The sequence below is a fragment of the Pinus tabuliformis genome, chromosome 3_2, assembly GCF_031772625.1.
Source record: "Pinus tabuliformis cultivar Carrire ecotype Pingquan chromosome 3_2, CPIR1, whole genome shotgun sequence".
Taxonomy (NCBI): Eukaryota; Viridiplantae; Streptophyta; class Pinopsida; order Pinales; family Pinaceae; genus Pinus; species Pinus tabuliformis.
The window spans coordinates 1,276,531,118-1,276,551,865 of NC_142302.1; the positions used below are offsets into that span (position 1 = coordinate 1,276,531,118).

General features: G+C 43.1%; 1 protein-coding gene across 6 annotated transcripts in view; it reads left to right on the forward strand.

The window, feature by feature from the left end:
• Positions 1–20,748, forward strand: part of LOC149185398 (uncharacterized) — a 147,213-nt gene that overhangs the window by 13,834 nt on the left and 112,631 nt on the right. For 3 of the 6 annotated variants that reach the window (XM_089419091.1, XM_089419090.1, XM_089419093.1), the window contains exons 2-3: positions 18,016–18,180; positions 18,308–18,490. In XM_089419091.1, the coding sequence (XP_089275217.1) occupies positions 18,016–18,180; positions 18,308–18,490 (348 nt within the window). Of the gene's footprint in view, positions 1–17,930; positions 18,181–18,307; positions 18,491–20,748 lie in introns of all 6 variants that reach the window. The other 3 variants (XM_089419092.1, XM_089419094.1, XM_089419095.1) reach the window with 2 other exon arrangements.

Genomic DNA, 20,748 nt, shown 5'->3' on the forward strand with positions numbered 1-20,748 from the left:
GAAACACTCCAAGGTGTACTCGTTTGCTGATCGAGTCTCAACATCCTAGGCCTGTTACAGACTCAAAAGCTCATCATTACTAGTATCACTTATTACAATTCCTCGCAGGGTGTGGAATCTGGGTACAAGAAAGATGATGAGAAGATAGAAGTAGAGTTAAAAAACTCTGTTGACTGATGATATCTGATGGTACAAGTGTCTTCTGGATCATCCTTGGGCATGGAGTCTTCATATAATCATCAGGTACCACTCCAGTGGTCAACATTTGGCTCCATATGGGGATGCATACTAGATACAAAGTGATAGTGTGTAAGAACCTGGAATCTGCATCAACCGACAAAAGACTTATATCAACAGTATCCATTCAAAATATCGTCAAATGAAATAAAGTACAGAAACGAAGAAATGGAAATTTATTCTAAGAGCATAAATGACAATTTATTCATGAAATAAAACTAATTAAACAAAAATGACACAAGATAAGGTTAGAAATATGATACAAAAAGATGCCCCATGGCATCAGATATTTTCTTTGTAGAACAATTTGAGCAGTAGGTCGTTCACAGGTAACTTGAGTGGTTCTCCATCCAAAGTGCTCAAATGGTAGGAATTTTGTTCGCTGCTATCTTGATAATGTATGGTCCAAGCCACAAACTATCAAACTTACCATGATTTTCTGGTTTTTCATTCCTACGATCCCATAGCAATACCATATCATTGTTAGAAAACATTCTATTCCTAAATGATTTGTCAAAATTTCTTTTTACCTTAAATTGATTTTTACAACAATGCTCAAAGGCTCTTCTTCTGGTTTCATTCAATTCTACAATTTGGTCAATCCTACATTGCACAACATCTTTATTAGATGTAAAACTTTGTAGCAATTGGTAAGCTGGTAACCTCAAATGCACAGGAAGGGTAACATCCAAGCCATAAACTAACTCAAAGGGACTCTTCCCAATAGAACTCTTCTTTGTAATCCTATCAGCCCACAAAGCATATTTAATTTTACTATCCCATGCCCGTTTGTTATCCCCTACTATGTTCTTGTTTATGGTTATCAAATTCTTATCACTAGACTCTGCTAAGCCATTACCCTAAGGATAGTAGTTTGATGAATGGGATAAAACAATGCCATACTTAAAGCAAAACGATGAGAATTCAGCAGAGCTAAAAGCCTTGGCATTGTCGGTAGTAATCTTGGTAGGGACACCAAAACAAGTGATAATCTTATCTTCAAGAAAATCTATCACTACTTTGTTGGTGGCGTGTTTTGTAGGGACGACCTCTACCCATCTAGTAAAATAATCAGTGGTACTTATAATCCATGAGTAGCCATTACTCGAATTTTCATTAAATTTCCCTATAAAATCTAGCCCCAACGTTGAAAGGGAGCCTCCACGACCATAGACTGAAGAGGCAAAGAGGCTAACTTTTGCTTCCTAGCAGATAGATGACAAGCTTGGCAACCTCTAACATACTTGTGCACATCAGCGAAAATAGAAGACCAAAAATAACGAGCCCTCAAGATTTTGTGGGTAGTAGTCTTAGCAGCGTAATGCCCTCCACAAAATCCTGAATGAAACTCAAATAGAAGCTTTTCGGCTTCAACTTCATCAACACACCTAAGTATTACCACCTCCAGATTTCTCCAACCCAGACCATCCTTCATAATGCAATACTTAGTTTCTCTAAGCCTTAATGCTCTTCTCTTATGGCCAACTAAATGGTTAGGACATGAAAAATTTTGCAAATAATAATTAATGTCTTTATACCATTCAAGTTGACCCAATCTTTGAAGTTCTGATGAAGTTAATTCCAAATCATTCCTATCGCTTTCTCATTTCCTTCAGTCAAGATTTTGGCCAATCCCTGGCCTTTCACAAGCTTGGTAGGTCTAATATCCAAATCATACTCTTGAATCTTCAAGACCCACCTAGCTCGAGTTCCTAACAATTCGCTTGGACTAAAATATCCTTTACAACAGAGTGGGGAACAAATACAATTATCCTAGAATACCCCACATAAACTCTGAACTGTTTAAGAGACTTGACTAAAGCATAAGCTTGCTTCTCCATGGTGCTATACTTCAACTCAGACCCTTGAAGGGACCTACTCATAAAAGCAATAGGTTGCTCATTCCCTTCATTATTCTTTTGAAGCAACACCCCAACAATAGTATCTTTGGATGCAAAAGAGAAAATCAAAAACTCCTTTGAATAATAAGGGCTTATTAGAACAGGTGCTTTGACAATAGAATCCTTTATTTCCCAAAAACCTTTTCTACCCTCATTTCCCCAAACAAACTTAACATCTTTCTTTAAGAGGGTTTGGATGGGTTTGGCAATCTCAACATAATTTGGAATGAACCTTCTAAGAAAATTAATCTTTCCTAAGAAGGATTGAAGGGTTTTAATATTATGAGGGAAAGGAATCTTTTGAATAGCCTCAACTCTTTTAGGGTCAATCTTGATCCCATCCTTTGAAATGATGTGACTGAGCAACTTCCCTTCAGTCACTCCAAAAATAGATTTAGTAGGATTTAAGGATATTCGATACTCTCTACACCTATAAATTTTTTTCCTTAGGTGGCCTACATGGGAAATCCCATTTTTAGAAAAAACAGTTAAATCATCTTGATAGATTTCAATAAATTTCCCAATTAGACCCTTAAAGGCATAGTCCATAGCCCTTTGAAAAGTTGCTCTAGCATTCATTAATCCAAAAGGCATCCTCAAATATTCAAAAGTACCCCATGGTGTGGTGAATGTTGTCTTATGTCTATCCTCCTTCTTCACCAAGACTTGGTTGTATCCTGAAAATCCATCTAACAAAGACATCATTCCAGATCTTGTTACCCTTTGCAATAATGTTTCCATATTAGGTAAAGGGTAATTATCTTTTTCACAAGCTAAATTAAGATTTCGAAAGTCTACACACAACCTGATTGATCCATTCTTCTTCCTCACAATAACCAAGTTTGAACACCACGTGGAATGCCTAGTGTGAGCAATAATACCAGCTTGAAGCATCTTTTGCAATTCCTTTTGCACCAAGGGGGCTAACTTAGGATTGATTTGCCTAAGTTTCTGCCTAAGGGTTTGGCATTTTCATCCTCAAGAGGGATAGTATGTTCCATAACATCTTTCCTATAACCTTTCAACTCATCATATGAAAAAGCCAAAACATCTTTGTATTCATGAAGTGAATTTATCGAATTCTTCCTTTCTTGCATATTGGTACCCTTGCCTATTTTAATAATCTTTGGGTCTTGAGGGGTACCAATATTCACTTCAATGAATTCCCCTGGGTCAATTTTCTTATCATCTTTTCTCTTTGATGCATCATGTCTGTCGAACACTTGCTCCAAGGCTACACGTTCCCTAGGAGTGGGATTTGTCACCACATTACACTCCTCATAATCACATCCTTCCTCTTTGTAGCCAACTTTAAATTCAAAAAATTCCTCCATGTTATTTAAAAAACGAACCACCTAGCTTTCATCATTAAAGATTTTCCAATGCTCTAGTTTATCAGGAATTGATGGCCTAAAGATAATCTCCATCTTAATTTTATCATCCACCAAGTTCTCTCCAAGCTATAATGAAGATGCAGCAACAACCAGCTCATCAGCTTGTTTGTTTCCTTCCCTAGGAATTGCTTGAAGGTCTAATGCATTAAAATATTCCATATTATCCCAAATACCGTTATTTTTGGACAATTGTACTCGGAAAAACCCAACTTGGGAAAATCGGTGCAGCAGTTTTGAGGGTTTTATTATTAAACAACTTTTCTTGAGTACCACTAGGTGCCAAACTGGCTCATTCGACAGAGAAATCAATCTGGAAGTAATACCTCTCTTCAGAAGCAGATATTCGGCAAGTCTGCTCCACGAAAACTCTCCAACGTCTCTCTGAGGCACTGCGTCAGCCCTCCTGGCCTCTGCGTCAGCCTGAAACCCTCTGTGTCAGCCCTCTTGGCCTTTGCGTCAGCCTGAAACCCTCTGCGTTAGCCCTCCTGGCCTCTGTGTCAGCCTAAAACCCTCGGCGTCAGCTTGAAACCCTCTGCGTCAGCCCTCTGATGCTCCGCGCAGGCTCTCTGGCCCTCTGCGTCACTTCTGCAACCTCTGCGTCACTCACACTGGCCCTCTGCGCTAGTCTTCCGGCACTATCTCTGCCTCTCTGCTATGCACTCACTGTCCCTCACTGCAACTCTGATCACTGGTTCAATTTCTCTTAGCAAACCCTGCTTTAGAAAATCGAACGGACTGATTAATCTTGGTGTATCTCCAATTGACTCTCAAGCCTCCTCTTATACTTTTTTTGTTGAGTCTTCAATGGTCGAGATTAAATCTCTAGTCAACGACTAAGATTAGATTTGGCTTGATCCATGTCATTTAGAACCTTTTCACCCAGTTTTATATTAATACCCATTAATATTTTTATTTTCCTAAGTTTATACTTAGGAACCCATTAAAAATATCAATTATTTTAATATCTCCTTAACTGGGTGGAATTTCCCCAAACCATTTCTGGGTCTCGGAGATCTCATGTGCTTTAGCCTCTTCACCAATTTTCATGGCTAGAGCACATCCGATGCTACCCCAAATCAACACTTCCTCTTAGGGAGGAATGTGCTCTAGTAATGCTCCATCACTGAACATCACTCTGATCGTTCGGCACCGGTACATGTGCTGATGTTTGGCCTTGCTGCCCAACATCCTCTGCACTGCTGCATCCTGTACTGCTGCCCATGGCTCTGCCACTGCCACTGCTACATCTGTACGACAACTCCTCTACATCTGTGCTACTTGCTGGTCCTTTCTCCCAACACTGCATCTGCACTGCAGCCCTCTCTCATCATGCTGCATTGTGCTACCCATAGCACTACCACTGCTACTGCTGCACTGCAACTCAGTTACTGAGACGATGGTAACTGATCTACCCAACTACTGACATCCTTGTCAGGCTAGAAGCCCTCCTGATGCTGAAGCTCTCTCTGCTGCTATCCTGTGCTCCCTCTGCTGCCTCTACGCTGCTGCAACAACTCTGTGCCTCTCGCATTGCTGCAAACACCTCTGTGCCTTCCTACACTGCTGCAACCTCCACTATGCCTCTCGCACTACTACAAGCCTCTCTGCGCTGCCAGGGAGTATTGCACTCTAGCACTCTTCTACTGCTCCATCCGCATCTTGCTTCTACCGACATCAGTCATCCTGCTACTGTCGCTCGAGGCTCCTGTAGCCGGATATGATCCAAGAGTTTGGGTACCTCAAGGATCCTTGCCCCTACATCTTCTGTAGTCCTCCTGACTACAACTCGATGTCTCTCCACCTCTTCTCTAGAGGTACATGAGCACTCATGGCATAGTCATCATTATCCTCTACCTCCTTCTCCGCCTTTGCTGGTGCTGCCTTGGAGTCAGAAGCCTCTCCCTTATTCTTCTTCCTGGGACACTGGGTTGCATAATGGCCCAACTCCCCACAGTTGAAGCACTTAATCTTGGAGATGTCCTTCTTCTTCCTCTTCCCTTGCTGCCCCGTAGATGCCAGAGCCACATCCTCTTCCTCCTCTTTCTTGACCAGGGCTCCTTTGCTGCTACTTCCCGCCTTGGTCAGCCATCTGATCTCTTCTTGGCGAAGCGCTGCCCATAATTCTTCCCAAATTGGAAGATTTTCTTTGCGCAAAATGCTTAGGACGAATGTCTCCCACTCCTCGTAGACTGCGTTTAGGGCAATCCTCATCATTAACTCCTGATCCAGCGTGGCCCCTATGGAAGTAAGTTGGTCCCGAATCTCCTGCAACCCGCTGAGGAAGTGATCTATTTGCTCCCCCTTCTGCATCTGATACAACCGCAGCTGATTCTCCAGTAGCATCTTCCTCTTCATGTAAGTGCCCTGATACAATGTCGTCAACGTGTCCCACATTTCCTTTGCCGTATTCTTCTCGACAATATGCTGAACTACATGATCCTTGACCCCATCAAGGATTATGCACTTAGCCTTGCCCATCGCATCCTCATACTTTTCGTTATCAGCTGGGTCGACTGGGATAACCACGATTCTCAAGGCCAAAGCCTTGATGCGATGTCTATCCAGAACAGATAGGATCTTGGCCTTCCAGATGACAAAATTGGATGCCTTGTTTAGCCTGTCCTAATCCCTCAGTCCGTTCATGGCTATCTCTGCTTTTCTTTTTGTAATATTCCTAATTAGCCATGAATAAAGTCACTCCCTAGTAGCACAACGTTGTAACTTAAAAGGGGAGCCAAGGGGGCCCAAGGACCACGTAGAGAAGGGGCCCACGATGACACTTGGAGGGATTGTGCAGATGAGAAGGAACACGTGGCAAGAGAGAGGCTACGTTGGAGGAGGTGGCCTTAGGGTTTTGAGAGAGGCCAACGCTATAAAGGAGAGAGGAGCCTCCTCATTTTGATCATTCAATTATGTTGCATTTGAGCTAGTCACTTCAACTTAGAGCACGCTGGCTGTTTAGCTGTCTGCAGCACTGTTTAGTGCATTGAGTGTCTCCGTTCGGAGATCTCACCCTTAGCCCCGGGGGACTTCGAGTGCTTGCTCGGGCAAGGTAGTTACATCATTATTTTGCAGGAGGAGCGATTTTGGAGAGTTGAAGAGGAGCTGAGCATTTTGGTGACTGCGCAGTCTTGAGAGGGAGGATGCAGTTTCTTTGGGTAGGAGCTCTGGACTGGGGTTTTGTGGAGGATTTGAGCTTGGAGATTGAGCAAGGGATCAGCCCTTGCATATTGGAGGATTTTGGTAGAGTTTCGGGTAGAGTTTTGGAGGATTCTCTTCAGGGGCAGCGCAGAGCCTTGAGGGATTGCATAGATCCCCAAGGGGGTGATTTTCGGGGGTCAGCCATTTTAGAAAAGCTTTCTGGGCTTTTCTGGGTTTATTGAGCAGAGGCTGATTCCAGAGTTTCAGCATTTTCTGAGGAGGGGAACAGCCCCAAATCATCATTTGATTCCAACAACAGCAGCAGCACTGCAGTTCTCCGGCAGTTTGGACATAGTTCAGAGAGAGGCCATTTCCTTACCATTCTAAGTGTATTTCTTCACTTGCCTTGTGTGAGTCGAGGTGCTATCTTTCTGATCACCTCTTGTACTCTTTCTATTACTCATCATAATAAGATGGCTTAGCATTTCTTTCAGCATTTCTCGAGTATCTGCTTATATTCCATGTATACATTATTGTATGTTGCACTATTGTTATTTCTCTGGTTGGAGTTTTCTTCTGTTTGAGGGATATCTCCGATAAGGGATATTACAGTGGTATCAGAGCATAGATCTGGCTCAGCCTGTGGAGCTAGCAGTCTATGACACCGAGGGAGAAGCCCTACATCTGTTATAGAGGTAGGAAATACAGAGATATTGAGCATAGGTTGGAGAACACCTACGGAGAGGGAGACTGTGTTCAGGTGGTGAACACAAAACAAGAGGATCCTGTGGTGGACGCAGAGCAGGAGGATCCGATGGCAGATGATGACGGGAAGAAATTTGTGGACATGCTCCTCAAATCAGTATAGGATCTGTCGAGGCAAATCGAGGTGATGGGGCAGAGATTCACGGCGGTGGAGGCTAGACAGCGTGGGAGCCCACGTGTTTTCCAGGTTGGAGAGGGATAGGGTGCATTTCACCATTTGCTAGAGCAGGGTGCCACTCAGCGTGATACTACTCAATAGGTGGCCTCACATGCCCCTATACGCTCTACCATGCCCACTTTCCTAGGAGCAGACACGGGGGCCGGAGCACAGCAGGAGGCAGAGCTCGGTCATATGGGCGATTATTTTGCGGAGTACGAGGCCTATGGGCAGGAGTTCAGGGATGCTCTCTCATTCAGAGACTTTGTTCAGCTCCAGTGGGATAGTAGACCCCGCGACCATCACAGAGGATACCGGCATTATCATGATGGAGACACCCATCGCACAACTAGTAGATTTCACTTGCCTACGTTTGATGGCTCATCAAATAGTTCAGCAAAGTCTTGGTTGGAGAAGTTGGACATTTATTTCCAGCTTAACCAGATGTCGGAGACAGAGGCCATCAAGGTGGCGACGTTACATTTGGATGGTGAGGCCTAGCACTGGTGGTTCCATGGGTTGGTTACAGTCGGACACTGCACAGTGACATATGCCGAGTTCACCAGGAGACTGATGGAGAGGTTTGACCGGAGGGATCCGGAACAACACTTTGTTGAGCTGACGAGGCTCAAACAGACCGGGAACCCAAAGACTTACATTGCAGACTTCTTGAGGATTTCAGTGATGGTGTCAGCTCTCTCCGCGGCACGGAGGATCTACATGTTTGTTGAGGGGTTAGCAGAGCCACTTCGGGGTCTAGTCAGATCCACTAGACCAACCACACTCAAGGATGCTATTAGCAGGACTCGGGACTTACAGGATGCCTTACCCAGGACTCGGACACCTTACCCCCAGAGACAGGCTTTCTAGCCTAAGGGGAAGGATGTGAGGATTCCGCCTCCAAAGGGGAATCCAAGACGAGCACAGATTGATGATGATGCCAGGAGGGAGTTGAAGAAGAAGCAGTTGTGCTTTACCTGTCAGGAGCCGTGGGCACTGGGACATAGATGTGCTCCTGGCAAAGCACATTTTATTGAGGTCTTCTCCGAGAGCAGCGGGGAAAAGGATGAGGAGGATGATGTGGAGGTAGGAGATAGTCATGCCGCATAGGATCCTTTGCCACCTCCACCACTAGCAACAGGTGGTGTAGCCTTTGCACCTAACAGAGGGGCCCTTGCAGCATTGCGAGGAGTTCCCAAGTATCTGATGCTGCGCGTACGGGGCACAGTACGTGGCCAACGAGTATCAACTTTGGTTGACAGTGGGGTAACCCACAACTTCATCGATGCACAGATGGTTGAGCGGAGAGGTATACAGACAAAGAGCTTCGATGGCTTTTCAGTTTTGGTCCTAGGACATCAGACCATGGTATGTGCTTGTTATGTTCCAGAGTTATCAGTGACGATGGGCACCTACACACTGACTGACCGCTTTTTCGTGGTCGATATTCCAGACACCAACATGATACTGGGTGTTCAGTGGCTTATCACTCTAGGGAAGGTCACGACAAATTGGAAGGCCCTAGAGATGGAGTGGGATGATGAGAAGACAGGGAGGCATGAGAAGATACGGGGACAACACACATATCCGCTTCAGACTGTTTCGGCTCATTGGATGGAGGCAGTCTTTCGGAAGGGAGACGTAGAGTGGGCAGTGGAGTTGCATGCATCAGAGGCAGGGACTATAGGGCAGACAGTGCACCCAGAGATACAGTTCATCCTTGACCAGTATGCCACTGTGTTTGGGGAGATTCCGCCGGGACAGCCACCGGACCGGGGTTTGAGCACACCATTGAGCTTGAGCAGGGCATGCAGGCAGTGATTACTACCCCCTCTAGGCATCCCAAGGCCTATCGGGATGAGATTGAGCGGGCCATTCAGGAGTTGCTGGCTCTTGGGCACATTCGGCCGAGCACGAGTCCTTTTGCTTCTTTCGTGTGTTGGTAAAGAAGAAGGACGACACATTGAGGATGTGCATTAACTACAGGGCCCTGAACAAGAAGACCTTGAAGAACAGGTACCCCATACCCAGGATCGATGAGTTGAGGGGAGCATGGTTCTTCTCAAAGATTGATTTGAGATCTGGGTCCCATCAGATTCGCGTGAGGGAGTAGGACATTCCCAAGACTACCTTCAGGTGTCACTATGGGCACTTTGAGTTTTTGGTGATGCCCTTCGGGCTAACCAACGCCCCAACTACATTCCAGTCTTGCATGAATCACATCTTCCGTAGTCACTTAAGGAAGTTTGTGTTGGTGATCTTTGATGACATTCTCATTTACAGCAGGACTTGGGAGGAGCATCTCCAGCACATTGAGACAGTGTTGCGCATCTTAGAGGAGCAGCAGTTCTATGCCAAGCTCTCCAAGTGTGAGTTTGGGTTGACGGAGATGTTGTACTTGGGACACATCATAGGGGTGGACGGAGTGAGAGTCCACGAGGAGAAAATCAGGGCCATCAGAGATTGGCCAGAGCCAAGGAACGTGACAGAACTCCGGGGATTCATTGGTATTTGTACTTACTACCGGAAGTTCGTTAAGAGTTTCTCACAGCTTGCTGCACCCCTGATAGATTTGACGAGGAAGGGGGCATTTAGTTGGTCGGATACAGCGCAGCGAGCCTTTGACAGGCTCAAGGAGGTTATGAGCAGCTGCCCAGTGCTTGTATTGCCGGATTTTTCGCAGCCATTTGTTTTGGAGTGTGATGCGTCGGGAGAGGGGATTAGCGCAGTGTTGATGCAGGGAGGTCACCCTATAGCCTTTGAGAGCTGGAAGCTCCTTCCGCATGAGAGGTTGTATTCTATATACGACAAGGAGATGCTGGCCATTATGCATGCATTGGCCAAATTCTGGCAGTATTTAGTGGGTAACAGGTTCAGGGTGAGGACTGATCACAACAGCCTCAGGTTCTTTTTGGAGCAGAAACAACTACAGGAGAGGCAGCAGAAGTGGATCAGTAAGATCCAAGCGTATGACTTTGACATTGAGTATGTCAAGGGTAAGAACAACGTGGTAGCAGATGCCCTTTCACGTAGACCAGCCACGTTGTCTCTTATGAGCTTGGACACACACTAGAGGGCTCGACTCTTAGTAGAGTACTCCAAGGACAAATTTGCATGTGAGATTCTGGATGGGCAGGTGGCAGATGACAGGTACAGGGTGATCGATGAGATCATCTACTATAGGGACCAGATCTTCTTGACTGAGGGATCTCAGCTCAAGAAGAAGATACTTCAGGCATCACATGATTCACCATTGGTCGGCCATCAGGGGTTTACCAAAACCTACAGGGCCATTAGAGAGAGGTTCTCATGGAAGGGCCTCAAGGAGGACGTACTCCAGCATATCCGGGAGTGCGATGTTTGCCAAAGGAACAAGGGGGAGATGAGCCATCCCATAGGATTATTGCAGCCTCTTCCGATTCCGGAGGGGAAATGGTAGAGTATTTCAATGGACTTCATGATAGGGTTGCCCATGGTGCAGGGCAAGGATTGTATCTTTGTTGTCGTTGATTGACTGACAAAGTACGCACATTTTTTTGCCATATCCGCACACTACACAACATCACAGGTGGTCGAGTTGTTCTTCAGAGAGGTCTTCACGCTACATGGTCTTCCTATGACCATCATCAGTGACAGGGACAACCGTTTCATGGGCGGGTTTTTGCAGGAGATTTTCTGGTTGGTGGGGACGGAGTTGACACCGAGTACGAGTTATCACCCACAGACGGATGGGCAGACGAATATAGTTAACAAGTGGCTGGAGGGCTACTTGCGTAACTATGTCAGTGGGCAGCAACGAGCATGGTTGAAATGGCTGCATCTGGGGGAGTACTGCTACAACACTACACATCACATGTCCGTTGGTATGTCACCATTCTATGCTTTGTATGCAAATCATCCTTTATCTTTTGCTGACGCGATGTTTGGTGCTAACAAGGCTCCGAGATCCAAGATTTGGATCCAAGAGAGTCAGGATATCCTCCGAGCTCTCAAGGATAATATGGCTACAACGCAGAACCAGTAGAAGCTGTATGCTGACAGGGGTCGGGTGGAGAGACAGTTTGAGGTAGGGAACTTGGTCTACTTATGATTATAGCCATACTGACAGTCATCACTGAAGCAGAAGGGAGCTGATAAGCTCAAGCCCCACTTTTATGGGCCATACAGGGTGATACGCAGGATTGGACAAGTTGCGTATGAATTGGAGTTGCCCCAAGGCAGCAAGATTCATAACGTTTTTCATGTATCATGCCTGAAGAAGGCATTGGGGTAGCAGGTGACAGTGACAGATGAGCTACCACCCATGGATGATGAGGGGCATTTGGTGTTGCAGCCAGAGGCTATTATTGATACCAGGGAGAGGCAGCTACGGAGCAGGACGGTCCGAGAATTCTTGGTGAGGTGGAAGAATTTACCGGATGAGGATGCCACTTGGGAGAGTGAGAAAATTTTGCAGCATCCATCACTTCAGTTGCTTGAGGACAAGCAACATTTTGCCGGGGGAGACTGTAATATTCCTAATTAGCCATGGCTAATTGGAATATTCGATTTTGCTCAATTTTGTCTTCTATAGTTATTAATAAATAAAAAAGTGAAAAAAGGGGGGACATAACTCACTTTATGAATAAAGTCACTCCCTAGTAGCACAACGTTGTAACTTAAAAGGGGAGCCAAGGGGGCCCAAGGACCACATAGAGAAGGGGCCCACGTAGACACTTGGAGGGACTGCGCAAATGAGAAGGAACACGTGGCAAGAGAGAGGCTACATTGGAGGAGGTGGCCTTAGGGTTTTGAGAGAGGCCAACGCTATAAAGGAGAGAGGAGCCTCCTCATTTTGATCATTCGATTATGTTGCATTTGAGCTAGTCACTTCGACTTAGAGCACGCTGGCTGTTTAGCCTGTCTGCAGCACTGTTTAGTGCGTCGAGTGTCTCCATTCGGAGATCTCACCCTTAGCCCCGGGGGACTTTGAGTGCTTGTTTGGGCAAGGTAGTTTCATCAGTGTTTTGCAGGAGGAGCGATTTTTGGAGTTGAGAAGGAGCTGAGCATTTTGGTGATTGCGCAGTCTTGAGAGGGAGGATGCAGTTTCTTTGGGTAGGAGCTCCGGACTAGGGTTTTGTGGAGGATTTGATCTTGGAGATTGAGCAAGGGATCAACCCTTGCATATTGGAGGATTTTGGCAGAGTTTCGGGTAGAGTTTTGGAGGATTCTCCTCAGGGGCAGCGCAGAGCCTTGAGGGATTGCGTAGATCCCCAAGGGGGTGATTTTCGGGGTTTAGCCATTTTAGAAAAGCTTTCTGGGCTTTTTTGTGTTTATTGAGCAGAGGCTGATTCCAAAGTTTCAACATTTTCTGAGGAGGAGAACAACCCCAAATCCTCATTTGATTCTAGCAGCAGTAACAACATTGCAGTTCTCTGACAGTTTGGACATAGTTCAAAGAGAGGCCATTTCCTTACCATTCTGAGTGTATTTCTTCACTTGCCTTGTGCGAGTCGAGGTGCTATTTGTTTGATCACCTCTTGTACTCTTTCTATTACTCAACATAATAAAATGGCTTAGCATTTCTCTCAGCATTTCTCGAGTATTTGCTTATATTCTATGTATACATTATTGTATGTTGCACTATTGTTATTTCTCTGGTTGGAGTTTGCTTGTGTTGAGGGATATCTCTAATAAGGGATATTACACTTTTCGACTCCCTTTGAGTCTCTACTTCCCTCCTGGAAGTTCTCTTGACTCCTTCCGAGTCTCGATTTCCCTCCTGGAAATCCTCTCCTAGACTCCCTCTGAGTCTCGATTTCCCTCCTGGAAATCCTCTCCTAGACTCCCTCTAAGTCTCGTTTTCCCTCCTGGAAATTCTGCTGCCAACAGTCGAATCGCACCTCTCCGATTTCCTTTGCTCCTGCAACACTGATTTGGATTTCTTGGCTAGAAATCCACCTAGGTAGCGACTCCCTCTACCTTGGTTCTGTCCCGTTAGGTACTGTTCTATCTCAATAACAACAACACCCCACCACCGTCACACTCCACAATCTGCCCATAACTCCCTATGCCCCAACAACTGAAGAAACTGAGCCTCTTGGCTCTGCGTAATCCTGGCAAGGCTGAATCGCTCTTCTGGCAACTGCGTCACTCCTACTTGGCTGAGTAGGATGGCATGGCTCTTCGTGAGCCTCTTGTGTCTTCCTCTGCCTCTACGCTGGCCTCTCTCTGGCTTGAAATGATGATGCAGGCCCTTCTACGTCACTCCTTCTCTGCTGCTTTCTACTTTGGAACAACTTCTGTCTCTCGGGACAACTGTTTCTGCTGCAAATTCTCTGATTCAGTTGGTGCCTTCAAATTTCCTGTGATCTGCAATGCTCTGATACCATGTTGAAATTTCTAAGTCTAACCCATTAGAAATTTTCCTGCACTATCTGGTTTATTTCACCTACTTGTTTAATTACTGAACAAGTTATTTAACCATATAAATACTGAAATAAACACAATGCAGTCTCAACCATCTACAGATCATCAACTGAAAGAAATAGACAAACACACAAGGGACACCGTTATTTTTGGACAATTGTCCCCGGAAAAACCCAATTTGGGAAAACCAGTGCAGCAGTTCTGAGGGTTTTATTATTAAGCAACTTTTCTTGAGTACAACTGGGTGCCAAACTGGCTCACCTGACAAAGAAATCAATTTGGCAGTAATACCTCTCTTTGGAAGCAGATATTCGGCAAGTCTGCTCCACGAAAACTCTCCAACACCTCTCTGAGGCACTACGTCAACCTGAAACCCTCAGCGTCAGCCCTTTGATGCTCTGCGCAGGCTCTTTGGTCCTTTGCATCACTCACGCAGGCCCTCTGGCCCTCTGCGCAGTCACTCTGGCCCTCTGCGTAGCTTCTGCTTGCTCTGCGTCTGCCTCTCTACCTCTGCGTTGGTCTTCCGACATTATCTCTACCTCTCTTCTATGCACTCACTACCCCTCACTGCAACTCTGATCACTGGTTCGATTTCTCTTAGCAAACCCTGCTCTAGAAAATCGAACTAACTTATCAATCTTGGCATATATCCAATTGACCCTCAAGCCTCCTCTTATACTTTTTTTGTTGAGTCTTCAATGGTCGAGATTAAATCTCTAATCAACGGCTAAGATTAGATTTGGCTTGATCCATGTCATTTAGAACCTTCTCACTTAGTTTTATATTAATACCCATTAATATTTTTATTTTCCTAAGTTTAGACTTAGGAACCCATTAAAAATATTAATTCTTTTAATATCTCCTTAACTGGGTGGAATTTCCCCAAACTATTTCCAGGTCTTGGAGATCTCATGTGCATTAGCCTCTCCAACAATTTTCATGGCTACAACACATCCGATGCTACCCCAAATCAACATCATATAACCATGTGAGGAGGCATCTTTATGGGGTGATGGATAGTGATGAGAAAAAGGGTAATGTGGGGATAACAATTTGCCCTAATATTTCAATGGAACAAAGAAGAAAATATGTTGAAATAAAGAAGGGTGCACAACAAAAAACTCATTCTGAATCAAGTGCAACCTCTAGATTTGGTAGCTCATCTCCTCATGGTGCTTCTGCAACCTCTGAAAATAGAGGAACAATAGCAGATTTCCTGAATGTTGCTGGGTTGGGATGATGTAGATGGAAAGGTGGTTTTGTTTCTTTGTTCTTGCGGTGTACCATTCAATGTACTTCGCTTTCCATATTGACATGATATGGCTAAGGCCATCAATGAAGCCCCGACTATGAGAAAGCTAGAACTATGTTATAAGAAAGAGAAAAAGCAAAGGTTCAAAGAGCTTTGACACGTTTTACGAATGAGTGGGTGGATTGTGGGGTATTCATTGTATCAGATGGGTGGACAAATGTTAAAAACCAACATTTGATAAATGTTCTTGGTGTTTTTGCTACTAGTGCAATGTTTCTTGAAAGTCATGACTCCTCCTCCATCAGTGTAACTTCCCAAAACATTGTAGATCTCCTATTGAAATCAATCAAAGGTATTGGTCCTAATAATGCGGTTCAAATGATCACTGATAATGCAATGAATTGTAAGGCAATAGGAAAAATTATTGGGCATGCTCATCAACACATCTTTTGGTCTGGATGCTTGGTGCACACATTGAACCTTTTGATGCATGATATTGTTAAGCATAAAGAATGTGCATGGAATAATGAGCTTTACAAGAAAGGGAAGCAACTCATTAAATTTATCATAGGGCATACAAGGGTAAACTACTTTTATGGCACTTACTCCAAGTTACAGTTTCTTAAACTTTCAAAAACAAGATTTGCAAGTTATTACCTCACCTTTAGGCGGCTAGGTGAGACATGCTTTAACTAATATGGTGACCTCTAAATCATGGGATGACATTAACAATGATAGAAATGGTGCTAATGTAGTCAAGGACAATGTTTTTGACAGTTACCTTTGGTCATAGATTAAATATGTTTTGCAATTAATGAAACCAATTTATTACATGATCAAGTTTGCAGATTTAGATAAACCAATAATTTGGGAGGTGTATGAGCAAATGAATAGCGTGTTGGGGTAGATTAAAGACATTGTTGAGCCTAGAGATATCACCTTGTACAATTATATTCGTGCAGAGATGGAAAAACGTTGGGAAATGCTAAACATTCCATTGCATGCGTTAGCATATGTTTTGACACCTAGATACTATCATCCATCATGGCTTTCAACACCAACACTTGGGGGAGGGGAGCGGGAGAAAACCACACCTAGATCCAAAGGTTTTATCTGGGTGTATGAAAGCATTGGATAAATGAGTCCCTTATGAGGAGTCTGCCATGTTACAAAAACATTTGAGCAACTGTATGCTTGGCACTGGTCCATTTGGGAGCAATCATGCATTTAGAGATCGAGAGAATTTATGTTCTCTTGAGTGGTGGAACATGCATGGAGTTGCTACTCCACTTCTACAAACTTTGGCATTTCGGGTGCTATCACAGGTGGTAAACACTTCTTCTGCAAAGAGGTGTTGGAGCTCTTATTCTTTCATCCATAGTGTTAAAAGGAACATGTTAAATTTAGACCGGGCAAAGAGCTTGGTTTATGTTCACTACAACTTGCGATTGTTGTCCCATTACTGTGACGATGCAAAGACTAATAAAGACCTTAAGCTTTGGGACAAAAATTCAGAGGAGGCCAATTTGGAGGATGGAGTGATAAGATTAGAGCAATTGGAGGATGCTCTTATCCAGGATGATGATGATCAAGTTGGGATGCCAGCCTCATCTGATCCCATGGTTCCAAGGTTCCATGCTTCAACACAACAACAGGGGCTTCATCTTCATCAGTTCCACTGCCACAACTTCCACAACCACCATCTTCTTCACTGCCACCATGTGAAGGCTCACGTACTGTTTGTGGTGGAAGGAGGAGAGATTAGTAGATATATTCACAATTTACTACTTTTGTCATAGATTAGACATGTAGTCTTGTTGTGAATTTGAACTTTTTTTGTCTTACTCTTCCTAGTTTAATGTGTACTTGGTGGTGGCCAAGTGGCCTATTTTATAAACATAATTATTTGAATTTTGGACATGACTCATGTTAACAGTTGCTCACATGCTAGATAAGTTATTTGAATGTTATTATGATTTTATGTTCTAAATGTTTTATGTTTTATGATATGCTAAATTGCTAATGCTTAAAAATTTTGATGTATGTTTGTAATTGCTAGAATCAAGATGGTTGATGCTCGAATAATTAATCATTGATGAACAATGGATGCTCCATCTATTTTGATTTATGTACAAATATTCATGTTTTCATATCTTCTATGACTAATTTTGTATTTTGGATGTTTTTATTGAATATAAATGCAAAAAAATTATATATATATATATATTAGACGCTTCTGATGCTTCGCTTCCAAAAGAAGTCCCTGCTTTGTGCCACATTGGGACAGCAGTTACCCATGCTTGAAAAATTCACAGACATCTCGAAAGTAGAATACCAGATACTTGATACCTAATTTGTGCCAAATTTTTTGATTAAATGTGACTTTATGTTAGAATATCTTTCACTTCTTGTTCCAGGTCATGTGAAGTGGTCTGCAATTTCAATGGTTTTGCTATGCTCATTATCATGTTTAATTTTGGTTGTCCTTCTCTTTATTCCTGATAAATTTCCATTCATTCCCTATGCTATATAGCTAAACTTTGCTACAGAAAGAATCTTAAATTGTGCATGCTCTATGTCCTTAATGTACCTTTTGCTCTGTGCTTTTACATATATTATGCTTCTTCTCATTTGTTCTCTTTGAATTTCTTGTTATGGCATGTATCAAGCAACAGAGCAGCATATCTGAAGCCCTGGTGCTGTTCTTTTCTGAATATTGACTCACTGAGGGTTTGTATTAGCTAAGATTTCACTGTTAAGTTACTGCAGGGCTTATCTGCTTCCTGGGGAAAGCCCAGGCGTAGATCATTCACTTTCTATGTCAATGCAATATTCTGGAGGAATACTCAAAGGAGACACTTGGTAGAGCCACAAGAACGTGATTTTCTTATCAGCACTGAGCAAATTATTGATCCAATGATAGAGGTGATATGCTTATAGCTCATTTTTTTTCTGTTATCATTTTTTAATCTTGTTGAAGGTTTTCTTCTCTGTAAGTTTTTAGCTTGTTTAGATGTTGTTTGTTAAGTTTATACTTTCTCCATAATTGCAGCGAACATCCAATGGTGGGGATGCATCTCGGAAAATCTCTATATCAGTAGTGTCATCCATCTCACAAGTCTCTTCAGAGGATTGGGATGCATGTGCTATAGGTGCCACAGGCCATACGAAACTTAATCCATTCCTTACTCATGCTTTTCTTCAAAGCTTAGAGGATACAGGGTGTGCTGTTCAGGTTTTTCCCTTTGTACTTTATATGCCCCCTTGTTAATTTCTCTATTCCTCAGATGATGTCTGGGCCATGATCATGTTTCTTAAGGTTGAAGATGGGATTCTTTTTTAGCTAGAATTTTAAATTTTGTCTTAATTTATCACTCTGCGTTGCTTTTTAAAAGGTTGTAAACAATTTTACTAACGACACTTCTCCCACTGTGTTTGGTTTACTTTGTTTAGCATGGTTGTTTTTAATGCCAGAAATAAGCCAAATCCAAGTTTCACCTTACTAATGTCCTAATCTTCAAAAAATGTAGAGATAGTTGACTCTCATTGTAAGATTTTCATTTGCTGAGATCGGAGCAACGGACAGATTTTGGCTGTTAATATTATAAAGATGGAACAAAAGAGGATGCTAGCTATAGAGCAATATATGGCATACATACAATACCCATATAAGTTGAAGCAGCAGTCTCATTATGACCATTTTTGAGATAACTGCATTGAACATAAACTGCCACAAACAATCATTCCAGAAACAAAAGCTCCATCTGTGGGGATAATGATTTGGGCCACAGTAATGACAGACATACATCTGGCACATAAAGTACAGTATGTACAGTTTCATGGGAACACGTCAGACATTCTCCAGCATAAGACAAGAAGGCAGAAAGATTCTTGATATAATAAGTCGAGGTATTTGAAGACTTACACCAAAAGCCTTTGCCCTCTTTGAGTCAAAGCAAGAACAAGTCTAGTGACCAATGGATGACATTGTGTTTCTACTATAAGCATCCAAGTGCACTTATTCCTAGGCTTTGTTGTGATTGTCATACTTAGATTGGAGAATGACTAATGAGTTCAGGGTAATATAATTCAGTGTTATTATTTATATATGTCTGGTGTTTCGTGGTCTACTTTGTAAGTTTGTACTTAAAAAGGTGAAAATGTTGGGATTTTTGAATGAAACCCAACTTGTGGATGCCTATTTTGTCAAGAATATTGTTGCTAGAATGTAATGGAGATACTGATGTGTCATGGATTGTAAAGCTGTTTCTGAACATGCTAACTTTGTTTGAACGTAGATTGTGTTAGTTTATGGTAGCATTGGATATGTGTTCTAGTGTCGGATGATACTAAGAGGCTAAGGAACACGAGATCTCCAAAACGCAGAAAAGTTTTTGCGAGATAAGATTGGGAAACACCTTAATTAAATTAATTTGCCATAATTAAATTATTTCCTAAGTCTAAATTAGGAAAATTGGTAAATTAAATATAATTAATTAAGGATGTTTGAGATTGCTCTAGAGACTTCTATTGATGAAGTCTAATTGATCTTAGCTGTCGATGGAGATTAAATTGTGGCCATTGAAGTCTCAACGAGAGATTATAAAGAGCAGGTTGAAGGACTTGGAGAAAGCATCAGTTGTATCAGAGAGATCAATGTGATCAAGGCAGATCGAGCTACCTAGTTTTTAGATCTAGCGAGAGTGCAGTTCGAGCTACCTAGTTTACAGATCTAGCGAGGGCGTTGTTCGAGCAAGGGAAGGAGAGTAGCAGGGGTTTGCAGCAGGGAGAATTTCTGGAAGAATTCTCAAGGGGTTTTCGATTTTCCATATCCAGGAAAGGGAGGCCAAATTATCCAGCAGGGAGGCTGAAAATATGTAGTGTGAGTTGCCCAGTTGCTCAAAAAGTGCGAGTGCAGGATCTAGAACTGTTAATTTTAGGTATGTTCTATATTTAGAGCAATTTATTTCAATTTTCACAGTTAGTTCAATATCTTTTCCAGATTAACAATCACATCAGCATTAAAGTAAATTGCAGATAGAACATAAACATAGATCGAAGAAGACAAGCCAAGACAAGAGGACACAAGATGTGGCGCTAGCCAGGGACAAAACCTAATGTGGGGAAACCCTTGATCAATTCTTCTAATACGTTCTTCAATAGTTCAGCAGAGAGAGAGAGAGAGAGAGAGAGAGAGATAGTACATATACAACATAAGTCAACATTTTGACTTATCTAAATAAGAGCATAGATCATCTCTAAGAAGATGATACATGAGGTAGCTGGATTCAGTTGAAGACATGTTGCTTCAACTGATTCTCCAAGGTGACTCCATTGCCTTGCTGCACCTCATCATCGTGCTGCACCTCACCGTGCTGCACCATGCTGCTTCCATCATCACGATGTTGCATCTCATCATGCTTCACCAATTATGATTGTACCATGTAGTCGCTGCACCAAGTATCATTTCTGTCCCAAGTACTATTGCTGCAC